The sequence below is a fragment of the Grammomys surdaster genome, unplaced genomic scaffold (genome assembly GCF_004785775.1).
Source record: "Grammomys surdaster isolate TR1022 unplaced genomic scaffold, NIH_TR_1.0 126531, whole genome shotgun sequence".
In the NCBI taxonomy this organism is placed as follows: domain Eukaryota; kingdom Metazoa; phylum Chordata; class Mammalia; order Rodentia; family Muridae; genus Grammomys; species Grammomys surdaster.
Genome location: NW_021621323.1, coordinates 3,214,038 through 3,237,558, shown reverse-complemented (window position 1 = coordinate 3,237,558; position 23,521 = coordinate 3,214,038). Strand labels below are relative to the sequence as shown.

General features: G+C 38.2%; 1 protein-coding gene across 8 annotated transcripts in view; it reads right to left on the bottom strand.

The window, feature by feature from the left end:
- Rap1gds1 (Rap1 GTPase-GDP dissociation stimulator 1) overlaps positions 1-23,521 on the bottom strand; it is a 132,787-nt gene that overhangs the window by 60,087 nt on the left and 49,179 nt on the right. For 6 of the 8 annotated variants that reach the window (XM_028760442.1, XM_028760443.1, XM_028760445.1 and 3 more), the window contains exons 3-4: positions 21,646-21,768; positions 15,592-15,717 (exon numbers count right to left, since the gene is read on the bottom strand). In XM_028760442.1, coding sequence (XP_028616275.1) covers positions 15,592-15,717; positions 21,646-21,768 — 249 coding nt within the window. Of the gene's footprint in view, positions 1-15,591; positions 15,718-21,584; positions 21,769-23,521 lie in introns of those variants that run through there. The other 2 variants (XM_028760447.1, XM_028760444.1) reach the window with 2 other exon arrangements.

Here is a 23,521-nt window from a genome sequence, read left to right as displayed (position 1 = left end):
TTCAAAAGCATTGTCTGTATCCAGTGAGAGGATGTGTGGGTTTTATATTTCAGCTTGTTTATATGGTCAATTACATTTATTGATTCTCATATATTGAACCATTCCTGTATCTCTGGGATGAAGGCAATTTGATGATACTGGATGATCTTTTTGATGTGTTTTTCTTTTCTATTTGCATATATTTTACTCAGTACCTTTGACTCTGTGTTATGTAACACTCCTCCAAGACTACAACATTCCCATCCTGTAGGGGAGCTTAAGCAGGGAGGTAAACTATTAAAAATTAGCTTCAGGAACTCCCTGAAACAACCCAGAATCAGTAGGCCAGTCTCTGCCGGAGTATACAATAAAACCTGTCCCTCTCAGAAGTAAGGCTGAGTTTAGAGGCTCTGCCAGAGCCTTACCGATACAGATGAGAATGCTTGCAACCAACCATTGGACTGACCATGGAGTTAGGGGAAGGACTGAAGGAGCTGAGGAGGTTTGCAACCCCATAGGAAGAACAACAATATCAACCAACCAGACGCCCCAGAGCTCCCAGGGACTAAACCACCAACCAAGGAGCACACATGGAGGGACCCATGGCTCCAGCTGCATATGTAGCAGAGGATGGCCTTATGTGGCATCAATGAGAGACGTGAAGGTCCTGTGAAGGCTTGATAGACCAGCATAGGGGAATGCTAGGGCAGTGAGGCAGGAGTGGGTGGGTGGACAAGCACCCTTATAGAAGCAGGGGAGAGGGGTTGGAGAGGGGGGTTGTGCAGAGGAAACTGGGAAGGAGGATAACATTTGAAATGTAAATAAATAAAATAACCAATAAAAATTAATAAAAAATAAAAAAACTGAGGGGAAGGGCTGTAAGACCTCCGAGAGCAGAGCAGCTGCCTGGAAGCAGCAGAGACCAGCTGAGCTGCCATGCAGAAGTATAGGCAACTGAGGCACTTGTGAAGAATAGTCTCCAACCTGTTGGACTGCCTGAAGGATGTGTAGGTTTGCCAGCTTTTGTATGCAGTCACTCATGCTGTGTGTGTGTGTGTGTGTTGTGTGTGTGCACATACGTGTGTGTACCTTGCTGATACAGCTGTCTTTGACTCATTTCTGCTCCTGTAACTCTAAAAAACTTCATTAGTTTACCAAGTTGGACGTTGATGGTATCTGAACTTTGGTCTGTTTTGGGTTGTGGCAGGATTTTTTTCCTGCCCATTATATTTGCAGTGGAGCTTGGTGATTGGACAGTAGAAGAGGTAGGTGGAGCTAGGAGTTAGGAGGAGGAAGGAACAAGGGAGGAGAAGGAGGAGAAAGGAGAGAACATGTCTGCAGATGTCCACGTGATTCTAGCAGTCTAAGGTAGTTATTCATTCAAGGTTAGGCAATTGGGGTTACAATTCTAATTGTGTGGGCATCTTGTGTATTGAGTATTTGCTAATATATACATCCATTGGATAATCTTTAAACATTAAGAGTCTTATTTCTACCAGGTACTGTGAGGATGGCGGTTATTGTCTGGGGTTGAGCTGAGCACTATGAGGGTGGTGGAGTTGGTCCAAGGGCCATACTTAGAGCCTTGGAGTCCACGGAGTTGACCAGTGGAGGCAACAGTCACATCAATGTCTCATAGTCCTGGGCTGACGCTCCTGGCCAGCTGGTGACACACTTAGGGAGTAGCCTCCCCACTTTTTCTAACATCTCTCGATACAGTGGGTTTCCTATCTGAGATGAGCAAAAGGGTTCATTTTATCTCCCCAGGAAAAGGTTCACACACAACATATGTTCACAAGTAAAATTAAAAAGTAATTCTCTTTCTTTGTTGGGTCTTTATGTGGTTTAGGTGTTAGGGTAACTGGGGCTATGTGATACAAATTTGGCAGTGTTCTGTTTTTATTTTATTGACTAATTTGAGGAGTACTGGAATTAACTCCTCTGTGAAAGTCTGTTAGAATTGTGCACTAAATCCATCTGGCTCTGGACTTTAAAAAAAAATTGCTTCTATTTCACTAGGGGTTATAGGTCTGTTTAAATTGCTTCTTTGATATTGATTTAACTCTGGTAAGTGGTGCATATCAAGAGAATTATTGACTTCTCTTTCATTTTCCAGTTTGGTGGAGCACAGGATTTTAAAGCGCCTCTTTCTGATTCTCTTGATTTCCTCACTGGCTCCACTGTCGTGTCCCTTTCATCAGTACCTTGTGCCCCTTTCATCAGTACCTTTGCTGAACTGCATAAGGCTTTGTCAGTCTTACTGATTTTTCTCAAAGAAGCAACTCTTTGTTTCACTGATGCACTGTACTGTTTTTTGTTTCTGTTATTGATTTCAGCCCCAAGTTTGATGGCTTCTTGGTCTCTATTCCATTTATGTTTGATTTCTTCTTCTTCTAGAGCTTTCAGATGTTAAGTTACAAGTATGCAATCTCTCTATGTAGGCACTTGGTGCTAATGTGTCTCTTAAACCACCTTCATTGTGTTCTATACATTTGTGCATGTTGTGTCTAGAAAGCCTTTCATTTCTTAATTTCTGCCTTGACACATTTTTCAATCTGTAGTGAGCTGTTCAGTTTTCATTAGTTTGTAAGCTTTCTGATGTTCACTACTGTTAATATCTAGCTTTCATCTGTGGTGGTCAGATAGGAGACAGAATGCTAGTTCCATTTTCTTGTATCTGTTGAAACCTGCTTAACGTCTGAGTATGTAGTAACTTTCAAAAGGGCTCCACGAAGCAGGGAGAAGGTATTGTGTTTCAGTGAGATGTTCTGTAAGTATCCATTAGCTCCATCATTCGGTTACAAGGCTTACCTCTGAGATGCCTGTTTTGAGTTCCTCCATTTTCACTTCCAGATTTCCTTCATTTTGTGTTTTCCTTTTTGATTCTATTATCACCTCCAGGTCTTGAATAGTTTTATTCATTTCCTTCAACTGTTTGTTTTCAGAAGAATTCTTTAAAGCAGTTTTTCATTTCCGCTTTGAGGGACTCTTTCATATTCATAAAGCCTATTTTAAGGACTTTTATTGTGCTTCAGCTATAGTACAATGCTCAGGGCCTGCTGTGGTAGGGCTGCTGGGCTCTAATTGAGATGTATTGTCCTGGCTGTTAATGTGATTTTATGCTGGCATCTGGGTTTGGGAACATTGTAATTCTCGGTGCTGATATCTGGTCTTATCTTTGTTGAGTAGGTGTTTTGTTCCTTGGCTTCAGTTGTGGTCTCTGGTTCTTGTGAGGAGGTGGTGACTGTGTGGTGCTGCGTAGGAAATTCTTTGGGGGATCCTGATAGGTATGGCCACTGGGGGTTCTTGGCCAAATGTGTTTCTAGGTATTAAGTGGGTAACACTTAGGAACAGGGACGGGCTATGAGGATTGGGGCTGAAGGAATCCACAGAAGGTAGGAAAGCAAGATGTTCTGTCAGAATCTGCTTAGTTCTCTGGGAAAGAGGACAGAGAACGAAGAAGGGTGACAGCAGTAAGTCTGCTACAGAGCTGGGGATTCGAATGGGGAATTGGATTTTGAGGAATGGAGAAGGAAGAGGTGAAGATGTGAAGTTATGCTACCTGCTTCCCTTGTAAGAGTGGCCTGTGGGCTCCCAATGCCTGCTGGGTTTGTGAGCTGGAATAAAGCAATGTGTGTGGCAGGGAAATCAGAAGGGAAAGATCTACGTGATCCACTGGTAATGGGGGTGGAGAGGCCACAGCAAGTGGTGTGCTACAGTGCTGGGGGTGAGCCCGGGGGTCGGATTTGGAGGCCTGTGAGGAGAGGTGAACATCTACACCAGTTTACCCATTTCCCTCAGCAAAGTGGACTACATGTTCCCAGGGAGCGCAGGAAGTTAGGAGGGGAAGATTGGTGCGATCCACAGATGATGAGGAGTACATGCTGCAGAGCTGGGCATGAGACTGGGGGATGATCTGGAGGAGGTGGAGATCTGTGGTTTGCTTACTGGCTTCCCTGGCTCCAGTGACCAGAGTTTCTGGGGCATGCCTGCCTGGGTTGGGGGCAGGGATACAGCAGTGAGGGTAAGGAGGGGGGCTTGAGGGATTTGTATGATGCATGCAGATGGGGCGGTGGTAAAGGAAGGCCATCTGCTACAGTCTGGGGACTGAGGCTGGGGGCCTTGGATTTGGAGGAGCTGAGGGAGAGCAGATTATCTATAGTTGGCCTATCTGCTTCCCAAATTGATATGTTTCTTAACAGATCCATAGAAAAGATTCCTGGCTTCTGACTGGCATGTTAATACGGTTTTGCTGTTTTCAGATCAACTTCATTTCACTTTAAATATAGGGAAGAACAATTTTCAGAAGTAAAATGAACAAAGCTTACTTTTGTCGTGTCAATAAATTGTGACAAACTAGAAAGGGTATCCAGTTAAAGCATGAAAAGGGTAGTCAGTTATAGTGTTCAGTTAAGAGAGATCAAGATTGAAGGGTTTACTTATAAACATTAGTTAAGATCTATACAAATGCCTTCAGCCTTACTCTCCATCCCAGAAATAGAAGAAAATATCCAGGGCAACTATAAGGCTGTTAACATTTCAGTTTTTATCATCTATGGTTTTTGGGCAGAAGAAATAGTATAAAACCATAGTTACCCGTGTGAGAACTTGAAGGATATGTCTATTTTTCTACTGTACTAATAACAGCAAAGCTGTCAAATTTTTACCTAGATTGCTTTATTACAAACAATTTGATCAAATCAAAACATCCTTCATTTCATTTCTGGTGTTTATCCACTCTTCTACACTGAGAGACATGTCAATAGAGGGTCACGTAAAGCTAAGCACGCTCACACACACATTTTTCCAGGAAGATTTTGCTTTAAATAAAATTTTCCTTCCACACCTGACTTCACTCATCTTCACTCAAATCATAGCATTTATTTTTGTAATTTGTAACAGACTGAACAAAATGCTCATTTAAGATTTTAGAAATGTTTTTTAGAATTTTAAAAAAAATTCTCAGGACATGTATATTCCTATATTTTGGAGAATAAACTGTTCAGGTAGAGGTATAAGTGTATTTATTTAATGTCAGAATATTTGTGTGTCTGTAATAACTTCCAGAAATACAGTACTTACAGAGACAATGAACCAGGGACGTGGTTGTTAGGTCTCTGATAGAGCTCTGATCCTGAAAATTGAACTCTCAAAATTCGGTCTCTGTACCTTTAAAATTTGGCAGGGATTAGTCAGGTTACATCTAAAGGCTCTATTTTTCTTTAAAAGATGGAGGATATCATCAATATACATTGTATAAATGTTTGGATGTTTCAAATAAAATATATTACTAAAAACAAGTGAGTTCTTTAAGACCAAGATCTCTAGATTACAGTTTGCATGAGCTATTCCCACTGGGGGAAGGGGGAAGCGCAGTGTTTTTTATTTTCTATGGGGCCTCAACAGCATGAAGGAATGAGAGCAAAGACTTTACGGAATGCAGTAACTCCAGACTACCTTACAGGGTCACGCAGTGCAGTGTTTGACCAAATATCAGTTTAGTCTGTGGTTCAGTCACGTTGACACATAAGATTATAAAGATTTATTTTTACTTTATATGTACGTGTGCTTTGTCCGTAGTAGAACATTCACCAAATGCATGCCTGGTGTTCGTGTAGGTCAAACGGGAGCACCAGATGCCCTAGAACTGGACTTGGACTACTGTGAGCTGCCATGTGGGGGGTGGCACCTGAATCCTCATTCTGTAAGAACGGCAAGAGCTCTTAGCTGAGCCATCGCTACAGAAGCCTCCACTTGAAACATTATGAATTCTAGGTAGCCTCGCTCCCTTTCTTAGTCATGGCTTCCTTCACTCGACAGATAGATCTGAACCTTTTGCTACATGAGAAATTATTTTGACCTTTTGGATATTCATCCTCAAAATGTACAAAAATAAAACTACTGCTGACCTGTGTCCTGGCTAGCCGTAACTGTCAACCTGACACAGTCTAGAGTCATCTCAGAGAAACCTCAACTGGGGGATCACACAGACCAGTTGGCCTGTGGCCATGTCTGTGGAGGAACTGTCTTGATACACTGATTTAGGAGAGCCCAGCTTACTGTAGGGACAGCACTCACGGGCAGGTAGTCCTGTGAGAGACAGCAAGCCAGCACTGCTCCCTACTTCTGGCTCCTGCCTGAGTCCCAGCCCTGAGAGCCTTCCAGGATGGACTACCCTAAAAGTGTAAATGAACCCTCTCCTACTGGAGCTGCTTTAAGTCAGTGCTTTAAAATTACAGCAACAGAGATCAAAGAAGAACACCCACTCTTTCCTCCTGCCTGTGTCAATTAAGAACCTTAAGCTTAAGAGTTTCCAGAGAGATAAAATAAGGACATACAGCAATAACAATAAAGGCCAAAGAAACAAAGCAATCCCTGCTCTTTCTGCACCAGCAAATTGCTCCCTGATCTGGAGGCACTTACACCCCCCCACCCACTCCCCCAACCCCCAGCCCAGCCCCAAGCCACTCTACACTCTGTTTCTATTTCCATCTGACTCAGTAAGGATTAATTTTTCTCTATGTTTACAGAAGGCTGATTAAAAACAGGTCCATCTTCTTTAGTTCCCACCTTCTGGGGCATGATTCTCCTGACTGTAAGGAATGACAAATGTGGCTGGACTTCAGATAAATGTCTTATAAATTACAAAGACACCTCCTCCCATAAAGGAAGTCCAGCCTGCAGGGACAGCACATCGGTGGCCTCGGTACTGAGGAGGCTGAGGCAGGAAGATGACAGGTTTGAAGTTACCATGGGTAACTTCATGAGCCCATCTCATCCCCACCCCTATTTTATTTCTACAAGTATTATGTAGTTTCTCAGTTTGTAAATTTTGCAAGCACAATCTTTATTATGTGATTAATATCTTCAAAAGGAAAGGGAAAAAAATGTCTGGTATCACAAAGGGGCCTTCATACTTGAAGGATACGGCCAGCAATGATCTAAACTGCTTTGTGAACTGCCTAAATCTGCCATTCTGAGCTGTCTGCTTATGAAGGATTTTTCTATTCCCCTTAAATATTCTATGTTAATATATTTAATATATAATAATATAAATAATTCTGTTTAATTTTACCAAAAGAAAGTATTTTCCTGGATTAATGACAGACTTATCTATGTTTTTAAAGACAAATTCAAAGATATTTATAAATCTACTAGGGAAGAAAATTAAATTCTAATGCTTAAATTCTATCATTTTGCCAAAACACTGAATTTTTATGTGACTAAAAGCATGTTCAAATCTTTGAGTCTTCAAGTGAAGAAAAATTACCAAACATTAACATCATTCCTCAAACTCAAAAAATGTATTTTTAAATGTTCTAGGTGCTAATGGCATCCACTAAAAAATAGATAGGAGATCAAACGTTATAAATATTCCATTAGTGGAATTATAAAAATGAGTCATGAGGACAAAACCACCCCAATTATTAACTACTCATGTCAGAAGCATAAACTTGCATTTGTGACATAATATTATATTCAGATTTAAATGATGTCTTATGTAGGATTTCAAAGTTATGCATTTACTTGTACAATAGCAGATCAGGACAAGAAGAACGCAGGTAAGCGCACATCCCGAACCACTGGTATCACAAATGGTATCAAAATGAGGTCACGACATTGCATCTGATGGAGACCAAGCTACACCTGCTAGAACCGACACTGACTCTGCACACTACCACATTATCTCTTACCAGCTGTTTGATAATTCTTTCTAAAACAGCTTTCTGCAACAGATGACCTATAAATGCCATCACTGAAATGCAATAGAGGATACTATGTATTAATAGGTTTTCAACAGAGTGGGAAATTTATGTTTATGTCAAAACTTCAGCTTTAACAGGTAAAGTGAAAGTGATAAAAAAAAATAGTTAATGCTCATACATTCCTTTTCCCAGGGCTTTATAAACTGATTTTTCCCTATATCACCTAAACCTTAATAATCAGGAAGAGTCAAATCAATGGCCATTCAGACTTCCTACTCAGGCACAGGAAGCAACCTAGCATCCAAGTCACACAAACATCAAGTGTGAAGAACACACATGGTTTCTTATTGCCTCCTAGCCCCCAGTCATTAATTTCTGTCATATGTAACACCCCCAACAGTTCAGCTCCACCTTCATGTCTGTGAAATTACAACTCAGAAACGAGTACTCCATGCCTCTGCTAATGTGCTCGCTAATCAAGCAAGAACAAGCAGCTAGTTTATTCTTCTCTAATGATTTTATTAACAGTAAAAATTGACCCAGTTTGGGTTTCTTAGTACCATTTTAACAGATAAGGGATTTCAAAGTGTAAGAATCAGTTACTGAAGTACTTAACATCAGTATTAAACCAGGTATAAATGCTAACCAAGAACAAACCAACCGTGTCACCCCAGCCTCCAGCGTCACATTAAAGGCCTCTCTAGCACCACAGCTGGCCTGTTAGGACGGCGTCCCAAACCTCTGCCTCATGCCTCTTCCATATCCATGCTGTCCACCACTGTGACAGTGGAAATGTCAATCAGAGCTACACTGCAAGCCTGTTCTTGTCATACCTTAGGATGCACAATAAATCCTTACCTTACAGGGTTTTAAGTTGATGACAAATATTAGCAAACATGCCAAATCAGCATCTTTTATCACCTGGGAGCTGCATCCCTATTGGGCTGCTTGAAAACAACCATACCTATGTGAGTACCCTGTCTCCAAATCCCCCCAGCACAAGGTTCACACCATCACTGTGCTGGGGGCTTTATGAACTTATACTTTCCTAGGAAACCAGAAGCCATGGCCGATCTGTGACACTGGCCTTCTGATCAAGTTTTTCCCTAAAGCAGAATTGTTCCCTCTCTTTTAATCATAAACCTGTTTATTCCTGCCTCTTAAATCTCATTTCAACGGTACCGTTTTCATTTTATGTATGTATTTGTTTATTTATTGTTAAAAATATGAAGGAACAAAAAATGCAGGCAATTTTGTTCTTCACTTTAATGGTCCAAACACTGTAAAAATAGCATTATGAGGCAATGCTTTATAATTTTATGAATGCTTAGGAGAGGGGGAGAAAGAGAAAGAGGAAGAGGAAGAGGAAGAAAAAGAGAGAGCTTCTATCCCAAGAAGAACTAAAAGAAGCAAGAATATTTGTTACACCTGGACATATTGATGTTTTAAGCTTTTTACAAGTATGTAGAGGCTCATAGGAAGCTACCAGACATACAGAGAGACACAGGCATGGGTACATGCATACACGTATGCACACACACAAACAGAAAACAAAAACCAATCAACCCAAGACATCCAAGGTCCCAACCACAGCATGCTCTTGTTGAATGTTTATTTTCATGTCCCAAGAGGATGTCACATAATATAGATACAACATCTCCCAGGACATCCACACTGGGAGATCTAAGGTCTCTATTCAGACTTCATTATTTCTCCTTTTGTGTGTGTACATGAATGTACAGGTCTAAGCAATTTACGTACAGACTTGTGCAGTGGCACTAATACAGTTTTCATCAGGACTCACTTTCATGCAAATTAGAGTTTTAGCAGACTGGCAATGGACTTAATAAGCAAAGACAAACTTTTTTTTTCTTTCTTCTTTTAGAGATCTCAACCTGGACATATCGTACAAAGTATCTTGGTTTGAAGCTAAACTAGTAGAAAACAAGTCATTTTTTTCCCCCAAAGATTTAAGTTACGTACTTGAGGTAACCACCAAAACCCAACATACTTGGGCGATGTTTCTCAAATAAAACTACACAGTGTTGTTTCTTGGATTCTGTCAAAGAGCAAGACAAAGGTCACTGACTGGAGCACATGAGCAAACTCTGCAGAACCATTATCCAAGACACCATACCTAATGCCAGTCAGGACTTTCATGTATTGTCACGAGGTATACACACAGAACGGTCCTAATTCCCTGCTTGCATGTGTTTTAAGGATCTGTTTAATAACTGTAACATTCCTCTTTAGCATAGGGTACGACTCATATAAACCAATTTTTTTTGTTCACTATGGCTGCCAAGAAGCTGAGGTTTACTTAATAGTTACATATGGTCAAGTATTTTGGCCTTGCTTCTTATAATATTTTGTTTTGCTTTCTTTATAAGCTTTTAGTCTTTTATATATGCATTGTAAATATACAGTACATACTGTGCATATGCTAGATTCGGTTACAGTACAGTTTAGAATTATCATAGTATTTATTTCCTTTGCATAATGTCTTATAATCTATGTTCTGCTTTTATATAGAAATCCTACTTGGAGGTGGACAGTGAGACAGGGTCTCATGTAGTCCTGGCTGTCCTCGAACTCTCAGAGATCTGCTTGTCTCTGCCTCCCAAGTGCTGGGATTAACAGTGTCCTACCATACCCAGCCATAAATCCTATTTATTCCATGAAACAAGTCTATTTTAATCTAACAAAATTTAGAGCTAAAAAAATATCAGATATGTTAAATGGTACAGCTGAAGTTCTATCTATTACATTACCTGCCTTCCAGGGGGCATATTAAATTTTTATATACTATAACTTTTAACAACCTATTTCCTTTCCTTCCCTAGAATGCACTATTTGACCTAGTTTAAAAGGCGGCTGGACCTTATACTCTTGTTACTACTGTAGTAAAAGCCACTTACTTAATATGTACTCCAGTCTCCTCACTGTGTCTGCTTTTGACCATGATATTTTCTCTACTATATTTACAGCGCTGTTCTTTTTCATGTATGGTTTTTAGCGCTTACAAGAACTATAAGACAGCTTCTACTTCAATCCACACAGAACCTCTTTATGAAGTATTTTCATGTGATAACAGTCAATAATCAAATCTAAAAGCTCCATTGCAAAACAGTTATCCATTCTTTTCTTCTATAAATGGCATACTTTGATAGTAAGTTAACTGATTAAAGTTGAATGTTGTCTGTATGCTACTAGCTAAAAATTCAATTTCTTCTAAAATGAAACATTGAAAAAAAGGCAGCAAAACCCTCAAACCAAATAAATTGATCACTGAAATAAATATTTCCAAGTACCAGAATAAATAATTCCATTTAATAAAGCGGATGCAAGTATTGATTACCTGTACAATTTCAAAGCATTTCTGTACTATATTAACATAATAATCTAATTTTCATTATAAAATATTGTTTAGCTATTATTTATTTCTTGGCACTTGCAGTTACTTTAAACTAGGTTATTTGGCCCATGCATAAAAATAATATAACACTGGAGCCAGGCAGATGGCTTACAGACATGAAGACCTGAGTTCCAATCCTCCGGGTCCATATAAAAGGCTGGGCTTGTCTATAGGTGCCTGTAACCATGGCATTGCTGGGTGGACAGAACTGAATTCTGGCAGCTCACTGCCTAGCAAACTTGGTTCAAACAGCAAGATTTTAGTTCAGGGAGAGGACCTGTCTCAAGGCAATGAGGCTGGCAGAGAAAAATATTCAAGGTCTACCTCTGTACATTCATGTGAATGCAATGCCCATCCCCCCACCTCATATACCAACCGACCAACCGACCGACCGACCGACCGACCGACCGACCCACCCATCCACCCACCTATCAATCAATCATGTAACATATTAAGAATTAGTAACATGCAGGTATTTGACCATTCTTTTGTATACTTGAAGTCAGTTAAATAAATAGAATTTACTTTACAAAAACTGCCCTTGGCAAACTGGATTCCTAACTCGTTTTGATTATTTTATTCACTCAGGAAGACTGTAATTTTCTGTTCTGTGAAATGAAATACTACATCATGTAAGAGCCTTAAACTATGTATATCGTTCTAATAACAGAACTATAGAACAGCAAGCACTGTTTTATCATTATAAGCAGCATACTCAATTCTCAAGTTTGATTGTGTTAATCTTGCTCTTCATATAAAACAGGTAAACACTGAATTTTATATAGTCATTTCCTGTTAGTCTCTACTCATATCATTTTTGTTGTTGTTTTTACTTGTTTTGTTTTTCTGAGACAGGATTTCTCTTAGCTGTCCTGGAACTTACTCTGTAGTAAATTCCAGAGTTCACTAGCTGGCCTTGAACTTTGAACTCTTGAGATTCACGTGACTCTGCCTCCTGAGTGCTAGGATTAAAGGTGTGTGCATATCTAATGCTATTTCCTAAACTCAGGCAGTAATATTAACATATAGAAACTCAAATCTCCAATAACCAATGTATCCCTGGGGACGTTAAATGCAGATGAGACATTCCACGGACCTTTTAGAGCTTTAGGAACACAGAAACAAATCAGCAATTTAAAATGTGCACAGCTCTAATTTTAGGTATCAATCAAAACAGAGAATGCTACAAAAATTCCAAGTAAGGCAATCACATTCTTGAGTTTTAGAATATAAGCTTTGAAGGGATCGTGCACATAGAACAAGCATTTCTGAAATACAATACTTCCATTTAAAATAACATTCCTGACCAAGTTCCACTACAGACAACTTTGCTGATTTCTTTACAAATTGAAATACAATTTTTCTATATACAACTTCTTTGAAAGATGACAAACTTCTCAGGAAGAGCTACCCTGGCAAAATTAATAGTTACTATGGCACACAAAATTTGAAATATTGCTTGCATCCAGAAAGTCTATTTGAATGCTTTGAAAGAAGAATCTGTAATGAAATGCCTCAGAGGTTCTACGGAAGAAAGTACCCTAAACAATTGTAAGTGAACCCTGTTCCCAGTTGGTGATTCCTTCATCGACACACACAAGACAGAGATGCATCCAAAGGTTCTCCAGCAAAAAGCCGACAGGTATGCTGCTCCGTCTTGGGATGTGGGGATTATATAAGAACATTTGCTTCCGTTAGGAAGAATACCTATAATGGGAACTGACAAGGCTGTTACTAAAACAGAAGCCTGACCTACTTCTCTGCTAGAGTTCCATGCATTTTATGGGTATTTCTTTCAAATAAATTGCTAAAGTTTTGTTAGCGAACGTCTATCACATAGACACAGATTTCTCATTTTTCCCCTCCTGTAGGGAGTTGCTTACAGTGCCTTCTGTAAATGCTAATTTTCCATCTATCTAACTTATCTACTGCATGCCTACTACCACCCCAAATAAAAACCACACCTTTAAAACTTATGCATTTGGAGCAAACTAATTACTCAACCTCAATTAGCCTGACGGGTTAAATTTCATAAGAATAAATTAATATGAACTTTAAAATATGTTGTATTTTGAAGAAGCATGTCTCTTAAATTTACTAATTTGTAATGTTTCCTGTTCCTCTCTCTCCCTCTCTCTCCCTCTCCCCCCCCCCTCTCTTTCAAAAACATCATATTCTTGATAAAGGGGAAATGGTTCATTATTTAAACTAGAAGTCAGCATAGTCTTTTCAGGTAAGCCTAACTTTCAGGTTTCTTAAAATCCCAACTTTCACAAAATAAATAATAAATGCACTTCAAATAAATTCACAAGTAACTACAGACAGTACTAAATTCGTACTTTGATATCTTGGTAATTAAGTATAAACTCTAGTTTTTCTAGAATGATTCTGGAGAAAAGCATTAAGAAGCTGACATAAATTTAATTTAAAATAAAATAAGAAAGCAGTCTTAAGTTGTACACACGTGACAACACTGCCCAATGCATCCATTGTATCACATGATTTACAGCAATAAACCACTTATCTTTAGTATTTTTCACACCCTTCTTTAACTAAGACTAAGAAGAGAAAGCTCTGGCTTAAGGCACTATGTTATTTATCAATTTAACTGTAATTTCTACTGAAGGATGGAGTAGTTGTAAATATTACTACATAAATAAAATATATTAGCGTTACAGCCTCGACTGTACCAATAAAACTTTATACTGCATGTCTCATAAGGCAGAGGAACAAACACTGTAAATACTATCACAGTGACCTTCACCTTCATCAAATTATAGCCGTAGTATCTTGACATTTGCCACCCCGAGTTCAAGGTTCTTTAAAATACACAGGGAATGAAATCACTGTGTGTCCATGAAAACCATAAAGAACCAGGAGACTGCAGTGCTCTTCTATTTTGCCATTACCAAGTAAGACTTCAGGAAAAGTCCCATAAGAGGCATTAATTCCCACGTTTTGAGGAAAAAAAAAATTCAACAAAATTAAGCTGAATAATATTTAAAGAATTTTGATGGCTTTAAATTCTCCAGTAAACACAAAAGGGCAAGAACGAAACCATAATTTACAATATTCTGAAAGCACATATAACCATTCAGTAACTACTACTGTGCAGAGAGAGGTTAGGGATATGTATTAATAAAAAGAATTTGTCTTATATAAATGAATCATTGAGAGCTGAGATCAAAATCTATGATGCTTAATAAAACACACACACACACGTGCACACACACACACACACACACTGCAAAATTATAAACATGAAAAACTCTCATTTTGTAAATGAAGCTAGTACCTTAAGAAACAGAATCAGAATGGAGTAGAACATATGTAACTTTACATGCATCATCAGGGATTAGAAACTGGACACTACACGTTACATTCAGATGTCCTGGACACCATTACCCGCAGGAAAGAGAAGAGAGCGAGGATAGGAAAGAGAAGAGAGCGAGAAGAAGAAGACTGCCTTCCCCGCGAATGCTACAGAACAATTACAGATAATAAATACAGTTTCCTTTGCGGTTTTTGTTTTATTATAAATATATGTATGGTTTACAGGTGTAAATCACATTTTAAAACACCATGTTAGGCAAAAAAAAAACCCCAAATTTTAGTATTCACAGCAAAATACAACTCCCTTAAGGTATGGGCTCAACAAGGAAAACATGGTAAAGTTATCTTGGTTGTACAAATACTGATTTTGTAGGTCATTTAAACTTTAATGATAAGTGTGTGGTTTCTGGCTCAAAAATAAAAATCTGGAAAAAACTAAGATACGCCTGATTAATTGAAAACACTCTCAAGTCTGCTGTTTGTTTGTTGAGCTCTCTATACAGCCCAGGCCAGCCTTGAACTGGTGATCCTCCTGCCTCTGCCTCTGGAGTGCTGGGATTAAAAGTGTGTGTCATCATGTTGCGCTTTACACTCAGGAGTTTCCTGTGTATACGTGAGACGAGACTCAGCAAATGCGGTATGGCTGGAGTAAATCAACACACAGGTAGCACAGCGTTCCCCAGGGTGGTAAGGATGGCAATGACGTAATGGAGCCAATGCGAAATGCAGTGGGCCGATCTAGCTTTTGAGGAGATGATGAAGTTTAAGAATGGTTTTACTGAATGGTAATTAATTAAAAATTCATTTGGACAGACTTAGAAACTAAAAACTTTCCAGAAGCATGTTCACTCAGATAGTACTTCAGTAAAACCTGATTTAAAGATCTACAAATGGAGTTTTGTTAAACTTAAAGGTCTCAAGAGTTTTAGCAATTTACTTAGAAAATACCTCTTGTAAGAAACGGGAATTTACTCCCTCTAACTACTTAGTTAAGTACATGATGGCCCAAGTTTCTATCAGTTCTGCTAAATAAAGCTAAAACTAACTGGACTGTCTAGAAAAGTCAATCCTGACACCAAATTGAAACCAACTTGAAAATCATAATTTCATAATTCTTAAAAAAAACTGTAAAAGTATCACCAATATCTTGACACTTACGGCTGTCGTAGCATACGTTTCCTAGAGCCCTGCCAGTTTGAAGCAGCACTTCCTGGTCTTTGCTATTTAACAGCTGTACCAGTGGTGAAATCAATCCGGCATCTACACACGGGATTCGCATAAATTCTGAAAAGAAGAGACATGTTTAATTAGAACTCGAAATATACGTCATCTCCCCTAATAAAATGAACACATACTGTTAAGCTTAAAGGGCTTACTATTGGAAAGCACATTTCTGTTCAAATTTCTTGCCTACTACCCTATTAAATACCTGATGAAACCAATAAGCACACAAAAACTAGTAGGGTCACACTATCTGCTGTATGTAAGCTCCACCATAAACCGGTAGTATTTTAACTAACTTTCATTACAGCTGGGCTAGCACTATCTCCTGGGAATGACCGACATGTTTTAGAAACAGCATGTGACGGTGGCAGGGCTATTGCAGAGTCTGATAATTAAAGGGTAAGCTACAAACTAGGCTACCAAGTGCTCCAGCTTATCACTACACTGTCTCGAAAAGCTCAAAGTTAAGAAGAAAAATGAAAGGTTCCAGTGAATCCTTCTAATAATAGGTCTTTTTCAATTGTTCAGGCCTAGAAGAATTCTGAATTCCTCATCTTTATTAACATCCAGTTTACGGATCACTCAAGTCTGCTCTCGCCATGTTCACGCGTTTACAGGTCTATCCACCAAATACTATGCTTTCTTGACATTCAAATCTGTTTTCCTTTATCTTTGGGTTTACTACTCTCTGATGGCTGACTCTCGGTGATACCACCACAGAAAGTATTAGAAAGAAACCTCATTCTTTTACCGTCTCACCCCAAAAATCAAAAATAAGGAAAGGTAGTTGATTAAAACTCTCCAAAAGCCAGTGTTAGATTTATCCTTGTGGACTTTGCATTTGCTATCAGCTTGTTCTAATGAATAAACAACTAATTTCTCAGGGGAGAATTTTTATCTTACTAAAGAACATGAACTTTGCACTCCCACTTTCAAGAGGGTCCAGTTTTTAGTCTGTTTCTGTCTGTTTCTGTTCCATGTAGCCTGTGTATATCCTCATAAGTAATCTTCCTCTTTTTGCTTCATTTAAAAATTCTCAAAGTGCAGCATATTGGGTATTAGGTGAGCAGTAACGCCTCCACAATGTTTCCCTGTGACAGACAGCTGTGAGTGACAGAGGCAGCCCCTTGGCCTCAAGAACTCCATTCCTACACTACCTCTTATCTTTATAATACTGAAACCTTACTACAATTTAAACTCCCATGATTAAAATTACTTTCTACTAGACCTCTAAGTTTAGACAGTTTTAATAATGCAGAATACCCTATGATATGGTATGAAAAAGGAATTACGTTATACATGCTCACGAACAAAGGAGACAACAGCATTAATCTATTGATGGACTTCCTTTGATATTAATGCTTATTTCAGAAGTATCTATGCACTCCAACTGTTAAGTTAAATAACTGATTCGTTTCTTTTTTCAGTTGGCTTACAACAGTTGAGATCATTTTATTGATTACTATTTAAATAGGAAATTTAGAAATGGTATCATTTGGATTTTTATTTCAAGAATGGTACCTATTGTTACGTCACTATTTTGTTAACTGCCTTCAAAGAATGCAAACATCAAAGAATTATGTTTTTTTTTCTTTGCTCTCATATTCTAATTGGTTTTCTGATACCAATTTCTCAAAACTTGAAATCAATAGGTATTTGGAAAGAAGATAAATAACTGCAGAAAAATTATAAAATATTCTGATTATTTTTATTAGGAAGCATGGAGCTAGAACAGAGCTGCTGAGGACGCCAATATTCAGTTAATATAAAAAAGATAACTAAAAATCCTTTCTGAATGGAGATGAAAAGGCAACTATCCCTCCTTACTTCCCCGTGTGTGTGTGTGTGTGTGTGTGTGTGTGTGTGTGTGTGTGCGTGCGCACTCACACATGTGCAAATATACAACTCCAGAACTTACCAAAAATGTTTGCAATACTGTGTGCATGACATCGGAGAAGCTTCAGAATGGCTATGATGGACATCTAAGTTCAAAGGTGTTCCTAGCATACACACAGCTAGGTCAACACCACAGGAACCTGTCCCCGGCCATGCCAGGCTGGATTCTAAAACACAACCAGCCTGTACATGTACAGCACTATGAAAGAGCCTATGTTGAAAGGTCTGCTAAGCAAGGCAGTGGTGATGAAAAAGCGAGGTCAGGCTCTCTTGTCAATTTGAACTCCAGAAAATGGAGACTAGGAGATACTTACAGTATAATAAGAATATAAAGAGTAGTATCACTGAGCACAAGCTGGTGGAAATCACAGAAAGCAGATACCAGTACACATGCGTACATATGTATGCATGTCTAAAAACATAATTAATCAATTAAATAACTTATTGCATTATGTGTAGACTTCAATTCAGAGGCACTGTTCTAATTCAATGTTTATAAAAGTTAAGAACAAAGTGGATTCTCACCTCTCTGGATCTTTGACTTAGTAAACTATTTCTAATTTCTTATTTTTTTTTTTACCTTTTTCTTTATCAGACTTACTTCAACTATGTATTTATTCAGTGTCATTATAAACTATAGGCTGAGATGAAAACCAAAAAATGTTTTTCTTTGTAAAGAGACAGATTCATAAACTTACAAAGACACTCATCAAATACTTGAAAATAAGACTTACGTGTACCTTCCTCACTTTCAACTACTTGAAAGAACCGAGCACTAATCCAAAGTTGCAAGCCAAGTACAGGGAGTGCTAGAGTGTGCCTTACTGCAAGGGGCTCTAAATGGTGCTACATCAACCTTCCTCTATCAACTCTTAGCTTTATATGGTTTTCTTTTGATGTAAGGCATGAATAAAAATGAATGACTTTAAGGTGAGTTGACAAGCTTCTGCTTTTGATAAATGCTTTCTTTATTGTCTTCATCTCGAAAGATAATACTGACAGCTGTTCTTGCACAGTCATGGGTTAAGGTTCTAACACTTTGTATGTCAAGGTAAACTTCAGCTATTAAATAACTTGGTACATTTTCCCCACTGGTGTTTCACGATGCTAGAAAAAACACACACACACATTTAACATTAAAATAAACACCTATCTGATATGGAATGAAGGACAGAATTAAAATACATTAAATTACAACACTGAATAAGAAGTCCCCATGTTTCTGGTAGGGCCTTCCCTGAACCCCTTGGATTATTAATGCTCTGGGCATTCTGGTAGAAAGTTTGATACAGGAAAAAAAAAGGATAATGTTGACTCATGCTGCTGACTTTGTATTACTCTGGACCAAGATTTGGTTCTTAACCTTAACACTTACCAGAATCACCTAGAAGACTTGTTAAAACAAACCTCAGCAAGAATTTACAGCAATGGATATAACACACAACACAATGTAAGCATATAATAGAAGCTAATGTTGAGAATTACTCATCATGGTACTATGGACACTGTACAATACTAGTTTTTATTATTTACTGCAAGTGTGTACACGTTCATATGTGCATGGGACAATATGTATACAAGAGTGTATGTGCAACCATACAGAGGCCTGAGCTGGCGTTGGGTGTTTTCTCAATAGCTCTCCAGTTTATTTTCTGACACTGGGTCTCTTGTAGAACCTGTACTTCATTGACTATGGCTAGTTTGGCTAGCCAGCTTGCTCTGGTAATCCCGTCTCTGCCTCTGGAGTGCTGGGATTGTAGGCAACCAACGCATTAGCCCAGTTTCCACATGGGTTCTAGGAACCCAACTCTCACTTGTGCAGTATGTATGGACTTTACCTGGTGAAGTAAACCCTTCCCTTATTTACCCAGGCACAAGTCCAGTTTTAAAAGAAAGAATCACTCATAGGTATTTGTTTTGCTCATTTCTCTACTGCCTCAAACCAGCTTTAAGCCTATCACATACAAGAAGAGTTTAAAAGGTCTAAATGTCTATCACTATAACTATACTTTCATATCAAGCTTAAATGTGCCACTGAATTTTTTAACACAGCCAGGTTATGTCAATATGCATATTATTTTATATGTAAATAAAATTTAAGAACATTCTATGTTGTATCTGGACTTATGAGTTATATGCTAGTATTTCTTCCTTGAAGTTACATAATCTACACAGCAAGAAAAAAATCAACTCTATTGATTAACTTTTTTTATTGTCAAGTTTCTAATAAGAAAGAAGCCCAGTGAATACGCTGTTGTATCATGCTGCATTTCTAAATGTTAAAAAGAAAAACACTTAGTAAGAGTATTCTCTATTTTCTCAGTCATTCTTTAAAAAAAAAAAAAACAAAAAAAAAAAACCAGTGATGATAGTTAAGCAATAAAAATCCAAATATATCCATTTACTTTCATGAGTAAAGTAATATGTCCTTTATCTACCTGATGCAAAGTGCCAGTGCTGAGCCTTCTGTTGTCTTTGGGTCACAGCCAATGCCCTCCAAAGCACAGCTAGACAAAACCCCTGCTAGCAGAACTATCATGATTAACTGAGTGTATGCTATCATAAAAAGAGGGCTTCTGGTAATAAATCTTGCCTTCTGATTCTCCAAAATCTATACTGTGACTCTGATATGGTTAAAAATAAACTACTCATCTTAAAAGCCAAGCTGCCTTGTATCAGAAGAGGTTAGTTTAAGATAACAAGTCATTGGGAAGCTCCACTTTGAACCCAGGTCACTATCTTAGATAACGGCAGATAAATCATAAGAGTCAGTTTTCAGTGAACAATCAAATCAAATAGGATTTACCAATACAGACGCTCACTGACACTTGAAAGGCATTTTGATGAGCTTTAAATAAGGAAAGTGTTTCGTGCCAATTTCACATTTGGTAATTTATATCAATGTACACTGCCTTTCCAGCCCAAACAACAGTTCTTCGCAAAATCAATTAGCATGGTAATTACTCAAATGAAATCAGAAATGTTTAAATTGCTCTGTGAGAACTACTGATCTATGAAACATTAGAATAAAAGGCAAAATACCAAATTTTGTCGAAGTAAGACATACTAAGTATTGTTATAATTACTGTTTTCCCCTTATGCTTAAAGGTTGCTTTGCTTATTCAGTGTTTCCTAAAAATGTGATGGTTTGTATATGCCTGGCCCAGGGAGTGGCACTATTTGGAGGTGTGGCCTTGTTGGAGTAGGTGTGTTACTACGGACTTGGGCTTTAAGACCCTAGTCTTAGCTGCCGGGAAAACAATATTCTCCTAGTAGCTTTCAGATGATGACGTAGAACTCTCAGCTCCTCCTGCTCCATGCCTGCCTGGATGCTGCCATGCTCTCACCTTGATGATAATGGACTGAACCTCTGAACCTGTAAGCCAGACCCAATTAAACATTGTCATTGTAAGAGTTGCCTTGGTCCTGGTGTCTGTTCCCAGTAGTAAAACCCTAACTAAGACACCGATCAAATAAAAAAATCATGCAAAAAATACTTTTTGCTTAATTCTTCCAAGGAATCTGTCAGTGGATATAAATTATACAATGGGATGAAGTTAGTATTATATAATTTATGATATTATTGCTTTTCCACAGTGTCGAGATTACATTTCAGTAAGGGATTTAAGGCACAGTTTTCTATGAAAGAAAAAGTGAAAGGGGGAGCATACCTACCAACTACGCTGTTGCTATCAACATCAGCCCAAAACAGGGGAAGTGAAGTAGGGAAAACTATCGAGGCTTTCTACAGCACCACAACACAACACGAACCAATACACACAAAGACGCAAGCTCCCCTGTGATAAGAGGCGCAACAATGATGAGATGAAACATAATGATCTTAGACCTAAACTAAAAATGAAAAAGAACATCAGAGATGAATAGTAGCTTCTCCTAATTCTACCCTAAATAAGTGGGAATATATGAAGAAAATAACTGTTAACTGGAGTCATCTAAAACAGCAACAAAGTCAAAGAAAAAGTAGAAAACGTCTAATCTATGAAACCAAAACATAAATTAATGAAACATACTGACAAGTAAGGTGTAAAACTGAAGATGTTCCGAGCAGAAAATTCTTGATGCAAACCTCACCATTTTTGGCTACTTCTGCTATGATGTTGGCTACTTTGGCTGTGCAAGAGGCCTGTGGCGTCAACAGATTTGCAAACAACTGAAGAATTCCACTTCCTTGTATTTTTTCACTTGTTTCTGTGTCTGAAAGAAAGAAAAAAGGCTTCCATGAAATTCTGTAAAGCAAATGTCAACTATTTAAATGACAGTAAATGATTCAAGAACTTTCCCTATCTACAATAGAAGCTCACTCCTATACACTGGACCTTTCATATAAACTACCTTCTGCTGTATAAGCCTCCTTTTACCTCACAAATACTTAATCTGCACAATACACTGTAGTACTACTTTGTTTAGCTCTAGTCATACTGCAAAGAGAGTTTTCTTAATCCGTCAACCACAGGACAACTACTTACTTTTAATGTTAGTTTCAATGATACCAATTCAGGACAAGAAGTTTTTTCCTATATCCTTTGAGGATTCTTAGAGCTATAACAGTATAATTTCATATGCTTTTTATGGTTCCCTATAATGATAAAGTAACTTGAAAATAGCAATTATAATGAGTAAAACCCCTACCTCAAAAAATTTTATGTAATGAGTGATAGCTAAGATTACATACTTCCGTATGATGACTACATTTTAATATAACTCATTAGAATCAGTATTAATATAAAGAAATAGGAAATAAACTCCATGATATTCAAATACTGGTGATACAAAAATTCAAGAGTTCCTAGCTGCTTCTCTTGAAGAGCCTTAAATAAACACAAGCTCCTTCAGGTATCTACTGTTGAAAGAATAACCTAAGAAATCAAAAGGCAATGGATTATCTAGATGATGACAAATAACCAAAAGCCAAAAAATTGCTATTTGATTATAGGCAATGAGGAGAAATGTGTTTAATGAGAAAATTAAAGGGCTCATTAAAATCTTCAATTAAAGCTTGACTGTATAATCCACTGACATGCTGTAGATCTTTGAACACCCAAGTAACAGAGACTACTGTGAATTTCTTAAGAGACAGGTGGCATGCATAATGACGTAGAAAATCATCCTCATTCAGGTAATTCAAGAGCACGCACCAACATGTATCTCCTTAGAGTTAGTGCTGAACATTAAGGGATTTCTGTCTTCAAGACACTTTTGTATTTTCTTATTTCTGTGTGTGCGTGTGCACAGGCACGCTCTCGCATTAATAGAGTATGTTGTGGAGGGCAGAGGGGAGTTTAAGGAGTCAGTTCTCTTTCCCCCATGAGTTTCAGGGATCAGGCCTGGGATATCCGGCTTGGTGGCAAGAACCTTGACCCACTAAGCCATGCTGCCAGACCCTAAACAGGGTTTTTTAAACTGCAGTTTCCAACCTATTAGTGAGCTGTTGAGAGGGAACTAAGAATTACCACCTACAATAACAAAAGAATTACAAATGTACACATAAGGGTAAAACTTATTCTTTATATTTTGGCTTAAATTATATATGTATAAACATGATTGTGTGCATGTACACACACACACACACACACACACACACACACACACACACACGCACAGAGTTTCTGCTTTTGCTATACCAGAAAGCAAGCCCATAACTTTTCATATGCAAAGACTCTATTACTGAGCTACACCTCCAGCTCCCATAAAATATATTTTTAATCATAGGTCAAAAGAAATTAGAAGCTGCTATTTCATGTATTCTTTATCTACCCAGGATTCTGAGTTAAAAGGATCATAATTCTTCCGGTATATACTTTCACTTTGTATCTTTGACAAAAATTTTAAGGTATCACCAGGAAATCTGACACCTAAAACATATGTGTACACAGACAGACGAAAGGTAGACACACACACATACACACACACACACACACACACACACACACACACACACACACACACA